At 40.4% G+C, this 11,169-nt stretch overlaps 1 protein-coding gene across 1 annotated transcript; it reads left to right on the top strand.

The window, feature by feature from the left end:
- Window positions 1-2,443: 2,443 nt before the first annotated feature.
- tdgf1 (teratocarcinoma-derived growth factor 1) lies at window positions 2,444-9,647 on the top strand. Its single transcript, XM_088434175.1, has 6 exons — window positions 2,444-3,189; window positions 3,307-3,362; window positions 4,235-4,423; window positions 5,109-5,223; window positions 6,595-6,704; window positions 8,777-9,647. Exons 1-6 carry the CDS (start codon window positions 2,981-2,983, stop codon window positions 8,893-8,895), a joined length of 798 nt encoding a protein of 265 aa, XP_088290301.1. The 5' UTR covers window positions 2,444-2,980; the 3' UTR covers window positions 8,896-9,647.
- The last annotated feature ends 1,522 nt before the right edge of the window (window positions 9,648-11,169 follow it).

The raw sequence follows: 11,169 nt of genomic DNA, 5'->3' as shown, positions 1-11,169 counted from the left end.
TAATAAGAAATTAAAAGGCCGATTTCCACCCATCTATTTCCCAGGGCCGCTTATCCTCACTAGGGCTGCAGGCTTGCTGGTTCCTATCCCAGCTGCCTTCAGGAAGTAGGTGGGGGACACACTCAACTGGTTGCCAGCCAATAGGCAGACACACCGAGACCAACAACCATTCATGCACTCAGTCACACCTAAGGACAATTTAGTGTGTCTAATACACCTGCCGTGTATGTTTTTACAGTTTGGGAGGAAGCTAATCACTGCCACACGAGCCACCCTTCTTAAAATTAATTTTTGTCAATTAGATTTGTGTTTACATCAACAGTAGGCACTTACAGCCATACTACCCTGAGAATGTTCCCCTCTTGGAAGCTAAGCACGGTTGGGCATGGATAGTAGTTGGATGGACAGTCACTTGGGAGCGCCAGGTGCTGTAATTGTCAAGGTGGAGCCCACCATAGGTCTCTTAGGACTTCAGACCGCGGGAACCAGTCCTCGGGTGCATTGAGCCAACCACCCAATCGCCTTAAACACCAAACATTTACGGAAACAGAGATAGAAGCAACAACAACTATCTCTGCCCGATGCCTCACCCATGAGGCTGAAAGTAACTACTACAACTACTACTACTTCCATCAACCATCCGTGTGAAAAAAAATTGTTGACTGGAAACAGCAAAGCTGGTGTTCAGAGGCATAGCTATCTATGGTGCAGGCAGTGTAGCACGCCAGCGCCCAGAGACAGTAGAGGGGCCTATCAAAAACAGAAAAGTAAAAAAAAAAAACCAGAATTATTTAGTAGATGGATTAACTCGGTCAGTTCAGTCACTCTGTGTGGCTGGTATGCATGAAGAAATGATGTGTCTAATCACAAATGAAAGAAAAAAATTCCACCAGGGCCTGTCACCATGACACAATGACATGCCACTGGACATTAATGTAAGTTCTGAGGTAAGATGGGTTAACATATCATCTTTGATAGGCAGCTCTGATTTCATATCTTTATTTTGCTAGCTACAATAGCTAGATACAACAACTTTGTTGAGTAATCACTTATTTTCATACACATTGACTACATTTTCATCTTTTGGGCGATTGTGACATTAAAAAAGATGTTAAGTAGACTACCCGGGGAAATCTCAAAAGACTTTTGTTGCGGCATTTACTCAGAAACTCAGAAAAGTTGGCGATATAAAGCTGCTGGTGCTGACCGCAGCTCACTGCGTCACACTGCAGCTCAACTTTCCTCCTTTTGTTGAGTGTCACCATTTTAGAAAAATAGGGGCTCATACAGTAAATTACTCATATCCTAATTTGCTGTTTCTAATCAAACCTATAGATGACAGCATTTAGCACACGCAGGCAACAGCGCTGCTGCCCAATGTATTAATTTTCCATACAGGCCAGACGTTATTGATTTTATGACAGAGGCTGCGGGCCGGATGGAAATTGACCACGGGCGCATTTGGCCCCCGGGCCGGACATTGGACATGTTTGCAGTAAACCTACACTTTTTTCAGGAAACACAAAAGCCCCGAAGTGGAAACTGCACTCACTTTTTTTTTACATTGGCTGTAAATTGCTAATTGCTGCCTAGACCAAAATGAAAGGAACAAGCCTACTTCATTATCTAACATGTGCCCACCCCCCACACTCATGCACACAACCTCCTCCAAGCAGTTGATGGGAGTAATGGTGATAAATGTTGTGAGCAAAAGATATTGTGCTTTCAAATGGCAGTGAAATCCACTTGCTGTTTGAAGAGACCTAATTTAATTTGTATTTTGTGTTTCAAGTACAATTGTATTGTTTCAATTAGTTTCCAGTGCTTCATTGTTTTTTTGTTTTTTGTATTACTTACTTTTTCTTCCATTTAAGGACAAGAATAAATAGAAGGATGAGGATTAGATGTTCTATAGGCCCCAAACAGAATGTGATGTGCACCCTTAATTAAGTCTCATAAGTCACGCAACTGTATACACAGAACCCCCATGGTGCATTTCTTTTTGTCTTCATATCTCCTCTTGCCTTTCATTTCTTGCAAGTGGCTTAGCTTTCTGATGGAGATTTCCTGCAGTTTTCAGATGATCTTTCCCTTCATCCTGCTGGTGCCCCTGCTGTGTATTAGCATGAGATCAGACTGCATTGTGATGCTGCGCAGATTACAAAATACTCATTTCCATCTGGTTCTCCCCTAAGGGCCAGCTGGGGTGTGGGCTCTTGGTACAGGAAAGAACATATCAAAATAAAGATACAAATATTACATTCTGATTCAATCATACATTTAAACATTGTTTTTTAAAGAGTAGATGCAGTAGAGAGAGAAATGTGTGCGTGTGTGTGTGTGTGTGTGTGTGTGTACACACTGGTGCGCTGATTTGATATAACAAAGCCCCAGGACCAATTTCTCAATCCCAGTGCAATTTTCAGAGAAGCATGTTTCCTGGTGCCGGACATGCTTATTTAACATGTGAATAGCTGCGCGGGCGAGTGAGGGTTATGCATATGGATGAAAAGGGAGGAGGAGGGGTACAGCCCATTTTTTTAGGCTTTCGACAAAAGAATCGGTTTAACTTGGAAGATGAAGAAATATATTTAAGATACATTTGAATTAAAATTGCGTTGATACTGATAGTGCATGTAATATACTGTATGAACTAAGATAAATTTTCGGATCACATGCTTTCACTGTTGTTGATTGGGCTCAAACCGGGACTGATATGAAGACCGGCGGTGGGCGGAACTTCGGGGGGGATTGGCGATTTCACCTGGATGAGAGTCACCTGGGACCAGCAGTACACACTCTCTCTCCCTCCAGACGCCTTGCCGAAAGAGACGTTGGAGGTTGACTTCATTTATTTTATTTGTCTTCATTCCCCCAGCCGAGAGACAAATTTGATTTAATTTCACACAAACTCAGGATTATAGTAAATACAATTCGATTGAGCTATGCCGGAGTGAATTTCTCTACACATTTCAAGTGAATGAACGGTGAACAGCTGGATGAACGTTTCTTTTGTAGACTATTTTTTTTTTACGGCGGAACTTTTTTTTTTTCCACCATCTGCTCTTGTAGGAACCTAGAGGAAGTTGGTGTGAGGATCTTTTTTTTAATTCCATTTTTAATTCCTCGACCTTTTCCTTTTTTTTTCCTCTTTCCCATAACCCGAAATACAAAGATGTACCTCTGGAGGTAAGCCTAAAAAAAGCATCAAAGCGGAGGGGAATGTTTTTTTCCCCCCTGTTCATGCATTCGTTTTTATTATGGTTATGTATTTATTTATTTATTTATTTATTTATTTTTCTTTAGGATTGCGTTTTTCACTTTGATCTGTCTCAGTTTCCCTACTGGTATCCCTGCTTCAGGTTAGTGTTATTATTAAGCACCATCTCTATACCATTTGTTGTTGTTGTTTTTTTAAATACTACTAGTGTTATTTGTAATTGAATGTTAGTATACAGTCTAAGATAAAAACAAGATGTTTGATTGTGTCACACCCTCCCACAGTAACAAATTGCTGTCGTAATTAGATAAGCATTTTAGTATGACAAATTGAAACTGCAATGTTCTAGATGTGATCACTGAACGTGTTGTTTACAGCATAAAAATGTCAAAAGTGGCCAAATGCTTAGGTGCTGCAATATAGTTCAAGTAGGCATCAGTACCGATCAAAAAATTGGAAACACTTTTAAACGCTTACTAACTCTTGATAACCACAACTCTAAACTGGAAGTCATTCGAGGTCATAAACATAATCCATTTTACTAAAGTGACAGAGAAAATACTAATAGTGCAAAGCTGATATCTGCTCAAAAAGAATCTAAAATATAAAGCTACAGTTTTTATTTTTTGCTTTCCAAAAAAGATTTATCTCCTATCTATCTATCTATCTATCTATCTATCTATCTATCTATCTATCTATCTATCTATCTATCTATCTATCTATCTATCTATCTATCTATCTATCTATCTGTAGATATATATTTTATGATGTCTCAAGTATTAACTTACAATTCAAGAAAAAACAACTGCACAAGGTTCTGTAAGACCATCTCTTTATTCTGACAATCATCATTTATATGTTCCATTAAAATAAGACCAGTCCAAATGTAACTAAATAACATTAAATGCATACACACAAATGAATGTCAAAGTATACCAAAATTATGATTTCTCAATTCTCATTTTTGCCTATCAATATAATTCTGGTCTTTTATTTAATTATTTATTTTTTTAGGTTGTGTGGGCGATGAGTGCGACAAAGGCCAGACCTCTCCCTTTCCTCTGTTGTCCCAGGCTGCGATCAAATCCCAGCAACCCTCTCAGCACTTCCTTAATCAATTTGGCCAGGTTAACTCGCCAAACATCGGGGACCATAAACACCGTGATGCCAATTCTGTCAGGCCTTTCATTGGCCTCACCAACAGTAAGTTTGCCCGCATGATTACTGTATGCACAGATGCTGACCACCAGCCTGCCTGCGCATAGCAATGTCTGTCACTTGGGATATACAGTACTGCTCAAATCCGATGGCACACTTTTGTGTGATCCTATATTAATTCTTAAAAGAGCACAGTATATTTGTGATATTTTTCTCCGAAAACAAGTTTCACCAAAATTTGAAATAAAGAAATGGACACTTTAACATTTCACATTAAGGGAAAAAAAAACACCCTTAAACCATGTGTGTCCTTTTACACTAAAGGCTACCTCTTTGTGAAAGAAAAATCTGTTAGGTTTAGTGTACTTTTACTATTTTCAGATGTTTGTTCAGACTCTTTGTGTTTGTCTGCTGACGTAAAGCAGATGCACCCCAAGAATGTGTGTGGTTAATGGATTACGTCGCACGCACGCACGCACACACACACACACACACACACACACACGCACAGAAAAAAAACAACCAATATGAAATCTGGTGACTAGGACTAAAATCAAAATAAAAACTGAAAAATCAAAACGGGCGGAGATTTTTGAAGCCTTGGCTGATTTGATTCTTTACTATACCAATATAGCTACAAGGGTTGTATACCAAAAAACAGAAAGAAAGAAAAACACCCCGGTGTTCTATTTATACTGTGCATGTGTTTTTATTTGTCTTTGTTTTCTAGGTGCCGAGCAGAGCAGAAGCTGCTGCAAGAATGGTGGGACCTGTATTCTGGGGAGCTTCTGTGCTTGCCCTCCTTTCTTTACTGGTCGGAGCTGCGAGTACAACCAGCGCATCAGGTAAAATAAAAAACAAACAAACAAACAAACAAAAAACAAGGCACTCATGCTCATACTCACTTTCTCTCTTTCATGATGAAATGGCTACACTTCAAGTCTTATTTTGAAAGAGTTATTGATTTCAAATTTTTAGTATTCATAGAAAAGTCAATCCTTATTGCCAGAGCAAATGGTGGGCCACTGAAATACACCTGTATAACAGTAAAGACAACAATGCATCATTGTAATCCTGTAGCATCCTTTTGAGCTACACCATTTATATGTGTTTTCCTGCAGACAAGAGTGCATGAATGATCCTAACAACTCATTAAACTCCTTACACTCCTGTCTTTATACAAACTCAATAATGGCAAAGAAATGAGATAGTTCTGACACTTTCACAAATTCATACAAAGGTCAGAAAGAACCCTATAGGACACTCTTAATTGTTTTTGGGTGTGTGAATGGTTGTTCGTCCCCCTGTGCCCTGTGATTGGCTGGTATCCAGTTCAGGGTGTCCCCCACCTATTGCCCCAAGTTGCCTGGGATAGGCAACAGCAAGCCTGAGACCCTAGTGAGGATAAGCGGCCCTAGGAAATGGATGGATGGACATTGGCCCTTTTAATTTCTTATTAAATATGAGTTTTCTGGTACTGATATTTCTAACCAGAAACAGTGCTTCTCACCGTGTGGCTGCCACGCCCCCTTTATCATGTCATTCAATGCCACGAATATCCATCTAGCCATCATCTTGACGGCTTATCCTCATGAGGGTAGTGGAGGAGCCAGAAACAGGTGTTTTACTGACATTAAAATGCAAAACAGTGTCTGAATGTCACATTCACTGACACGTTCTTCCTATCAGTCCCGGTGGAAACACAGTATTCCTAACAAAATTTCTGCCAGCGTGTGACTGACATTGAATGTCCGACTTCGTTCTCACACACTTTGAAGACTGCATGCATCAAAACATTGTATCTAATAGATGAAACGTTGTTGTTTACTTGGCCGACTTACTTTGTAAAATCTCTCCTCCTCAAATCTGGAACTAAAACAAAGCTAAAAGAAGTGGATAAGGTCAGTGTGTATTTAATCTTGCACGGCCCGTACAGAGTGGTGTCAGGGGGTGCAAATTTCACCTCCTTATGAGTTTTTCTCAAGTGATGCGGTGGGGCTGGTATGAGAATGCAGAATAAGCAAAGAATGCTTAGAAATGTATCAATGAAGGGAAATAACATTTCGGGGGAGATTAGAGTGAGAAATCAACATTGTAGCATTGTTAAAACCTCAAAAAGTTGACATTTCATAATAGGGCCCCTATGAACACTCGCATGGCTGAAAAGACTGGTCACGCAAGAAACGTCTAATGTGTTTTCTCTTTTGTCTTTGTAGGCACTGTGGTCTGATTCTACATGGTGAATGGGCGAGGAAGGGCTGCTCATACTGCCGTTGTGGTTATGGATTTCTGCACTGCTTTCCCCATGTCTTCCACAAAGACTGTGGTATGGATGCCATGTTTAATTAACCTTCAGTATTTGTATATGTGTACAGCCTTATTTTTTCTACCACTGTGCCACGGCATAGTAGTGTTCCGCATATAGTCAAGACCTGTATAGTCAAGTGTGCAGAGGAAAATTATCATTACACTTAAAAAAAAAAATCGGAGGAGGGGGCAGAGTAGTCATGCAAATAATACTCTTCGCCAATAGGCAGCAGCACAGTACTTTGAAACAAAAGGTTAAGTAATTGTACTGTAGCAAAGCTTAGTGTGCTTCGGTGATGTAAGCAATGATGTTTGAGCCCTCCTGAAGCATGTACCACGTGACCACTTCAGGAAGTGGTTCGCTGGTTTGGCGATTAAACCTCGTGTCATTCGAACTGTTGAGTGTGCAGCTTCAGTATACATGATGGAAATGGCTCGCACAACTACAGTACTTTTGTCAAATGGAAGAATCCCCAAGTGAGATAATATCTCATTTTGTGTTACTTTCTTTTATTTCAACCCCAGTCCGACCTCACAGCATAACCTTATATAAAAAGTACTGAATGTATTGATTACAAAATTATTCAAATGGACAGACACAATAAAAAATAACATTAACATTGAGGTGGCATGGCTCAGTTGTAGAGTGGCTGTCTCAAAATCCAGATGATCTGGGTTCAATTCCCTGCCAACGTGACTACATCAAAGTATTCTTAATCAAGATACTGAACCACCATTGGCTCCTAATTCTTTGTCATCAGTATGTAGGCGTGTAGTCAGCATTGAACACTAACCCTAACCCTAAGGGAGAAAATCCTAATATAAGTGAAAGACCATTAACTGGGGTCCCCGCCAGGCTCAGCCCGAAAGGATGATGTGGGTCCCCCTTCCCATGGGCTCACCACTTTTGAGAGGGGCCATAGAAGTCAGTGCGAAGTAAGCTGAGCGGTGGCCAAAGGTGGGGACCTTGGCGCACCGATCCCCGGCAACAGAAGCTAGCTCCCAGGACATGGAATGTCACTTCTCTGGCAGGGAAGGAGCCTGAGCTGCTGTGTGAGGCCGTTTTTGTCCTGGGCGTGGAACAGTGGACCAGCTCTATATCCTCGGGAGGATCCTCGAGGGTGCATGCGAGTTCGCCCAACCAGTCTACATGTGCTTTGAGGACTTGGAGAAGTCTTTTGACCATGTCCCTCGGCCTCTCTGTGGGGGGTGCTTCGGGAGTATGGGGTACCGGACGCCTCGATACGGGCTTTTCTTTCCCTGTACGACCGATGTCAGAGTTGGTCCGCATTTCCGGCAGTAAGTCAAATTTGTTTCCGATGTGGGTTGGACTCCGCCAAGCTGAGAACATGTCCTCAGTCGGAAAATGGTGGCATGCCCTCCTCGGGTCAGGGATGAGGTCCTGCCCCAAGTAGAGGAGTTCAAGTATCTCGGGGTCTTGTTCACGAGTGAGGGTAGGATGGAATGGGATATCGACAGGTGGATCGGTGTGTTGTCTGCTGTAATGCGGACTCTGCATTGGTCTGTCATGGTGAAGAAAGAGCTGAGCTGAAAGGCGAAGCTCTCTATTTACTGGTTGATTTATGTTCCTGCCTTCACCTATGGTTCACGAGTTGTGGATACAAGCGGCCAAAATGAGTTTCTGACGCAGGGTGTCCAGGCTCTCCCTTAGAGATAGGGCGAGAAGCCTGGTCATCCAGGAGGGGCTCAGCTTAGAGTCGCTGCTCCTCCACGTTGAGAGGAGCCAGTTGAGGTGGTTCGGGCATCTCGTTACAATGCCCCCTGGATGCCTCCTAGGTGAGGTGAATCCGGCACATTCCACAAGAAGGAGGCCCAGGACACACTGGAGGGACTATGTTTCTCGGCTGGCCTGGGACTGCATGGGGATCCTTCCGGAGGAGCTAGACGGAGTGACTAGAAAGACGAAAGTCAGGGCTTCCTTGCTCAAGCTGATGCTCCCGCGACCCGACCCCGGAACACAGTTGTAGAAAATGGATGGAAAGACCATTGACCATTTCATAAGATACTATACAAATGGTTAATATTTGTGTCTTGGGTGGGTTTTGATTTGTCTGTTTATGTGGTTTCTAGATGACTCAGAGGAAGTGCAATGGTATCGCTCGTCTGCTGTTAGGGGATTTCAGAACAGCTATTTCCTGTGTATGACACCAATCCTACTGTTGTTTCCTGTGATGTATATATATTTTTAAAACTGGGTAGAAACACCTCTAAAAACAAATCTGATGATTTTTTGGGGGGGGGATATTTTATGTAATGTTTCAGAGAAGATAAAAATATCTTGAAAATTGGAAGCCACATGTTGTTCCTGTTGAGTGAACGCTTTCAAACCATGATGAGTACCCATAAACTTCAACAACCGGTGTGTTTTATGGCCTATGGCTGATGATGTTTTCTCAGATTTCAATATTACTTTTGTCAACTTAAGCAAACAAGCATAGTTTATTTCTAGACGATCCACTGCATAGCACTAAAATGGGTGCATGTTTATTTGTGTCTTGGCTACAGCTGTAAATCTTAAGTCTTAATCTGTAAGTCTTTTGGAAATCATATAATTCTTTTGTATATTTTATTAGGCTGTTTAAGGGAAACATGTTTTTTTTTTCTGTTTTAGACGTTGTGTCCTCTCTTTGCACAAGTGCTGAGTAAATGTAACACTTTAGCCATTGAATATAACAAGGTATACTACATTTCAAGGCATTGTTTATTAAATGTGATCAAACCTGTAAATTGTATTGTGGATGTATATAAATGTGTTTATGTATAAAGTTGTGTACCTTCTTTCACATTCACATAAACATACAAAATATCCCTCAGTTTTGACAAAGCTGTAAATGTTTACAGGAAATGTATGCTAGAAGTTAAGCTTCAGAATTGATTACAATTTCTAAAACATTGTGAAGTAAAACATTGTTGTCTATATTTCTTGTGTTATTGCCATCAAGAAAAGAGCCATTCAGGATTAAAGAAAATGTAAAAACTACTTGCTAATTATTACTTTTTGCACACTTAATAGTATTTTAAACCGTAAATCTTTTACAAATTTCAGACTATTCGTCTTAGCCATTGTCCCTTTCTCTTCTTATCTTGTTATTTTCAGTGACAAGTCTACTATCTCCAGTTTGGTGAAGAGGCTTGAATTGAATCTTTGAAGCTTTCTTATCTTAAACGCAAACATTTGTTGTTTGTTGTCCTTGTTGCCATGCTCAGTCTTACCTTTACTTACTAAATGCAAAAAGTCAATTGCAGCCCACTGCAATGTAAATTTTAAATATGTCATGCATTCTATTAGAATTGTGTTAATAATTTTGTGACTAGACTGATATTAGTACTCTCAACCAGTAAAAATGATACAAGTGAGGTGGGATACATCCTGGACTGGTTGCCGTCCATTTTTGGTGCAAATACATACAGATCCCGTCACACTCATTTTCACACCCATGCACAATTGTGAGTCTTTAATTGCATGTTGGGAGAGCGTTGGAGAACCAAGAGAAAGATCACACAACATGCAAACCGAGACAAGATTAAAATCCTCAGAATTGTGGAGCAGACTACTTCTGTCTACTATAAAAAGTTAATAAATTAAGATTATGATATACACACTATACACTGAAACAAAAAATAAAAACATAACCGTCTTGAAGCCAGCCTAGGACAATGATAAGACGTCATTATTTTGTGAGGTGTTTTGTGCAGAAGCAATCATTTTTAACATCATTTAATATCTCGATAATAAGACTGGAATCCTCCTTTTTTTTTTATCCACCCTTTTGGGGTAAGAGAGCTGTGTCACAGAGAATAAAGTATGCTTTGAACCCAAGGATCCTATTGCTACTCCTGACAAGGTTTTCATCATCGGGGTTGACAGTAAGTCTACACTGAAAGCTTCTCACAAAGGTTGGATATTCTATCCTGAGAAATGAATTAGAGTTTGGAGAAACAAGAATTGAATAAGCAAGACAACATTTCCGAACTTCTTCCGAACCGCCATATCTTCCCACTGGTGATGAAAAGATTTAAGGCTCTGTCTGTCGGTTCTGGAATGTGGTAATTGTCTTTTGATGTGAGTAACAGGATTAAAGAAGAATTAAGAAGTTTCATGTAGTGTCAAAAGAGAGTGCTGATCATTTGAACAATGGTTGGCTTTTCTCATAGTGACCTAATAATTAAAGATGTGAATGAAGGAAGGAAGGAATTCTCCACATGTATCTATTGACAAAGGATGTCCATACATGTCTCAATGTCTTGCACCTCAAAATCCTTCCTCTCACTAAAGTTGTTAAGCTCCAGTTTAGGAGCCTGGAGTTATAAACATGGAAATGAATGCAGATGAGCAAATAGAATGGTCAAAAGAATTAAGTCGACGATTACTTTACTAAAATATTCAATTGAATAGGTTCTCTACAACAGCCGCAACATCTATTGTAAAGCTCCCTCCTCTTGGGAATCTGACCATAATTTGA

This window comes from Hippichthys cyanospilos, chromosome 15, assembly GCF_059441005.1.
Source record: "Hippichthys cyanospilos isolate Australia breed blue-spotted pipefish chromosome 15, RoL_Hcya_1.0, whole genome shotgun sequence".
Classification (NCBI taxonomy): Eukaryota; Metazoa; Chordata; class Actinopteri; order Syngnathiformes; family Syngnathidae; genus Hippichthys; species Hippichthys cyanospilos.
The sequence above is the reverse complement of the archived record's forward strand: the minus strand, read 5'-3'. Positions and strand labels throughout refer to the sequence as shown.

Excerpts from the sequence above, each read along its gene's own strand:
- tdgf1 (XM_088434175.1), top strand. The coding sequence starts at position 2,981 with ATGAACGGTGAACAGCTGGATGAACGTTTCTTTTGTAGACTATTTTTT. Across the intron at positions 3,190-3,306 it reads ACAAAGATGTACCTCTGGAG|GATTGCGTTTTTCACTTTGA; the intron begins GTAAGCCTAAAA and ends ATTTTTCTTTAG. Across the intron at positions 4,424-5,108 it reads TTTCATTGGCCTCACCAACA|GTGCCGAGCAGAGCAGAAGC; the intron begins GTAAGTTTGCCC and ends TTTGTTTTCTAG.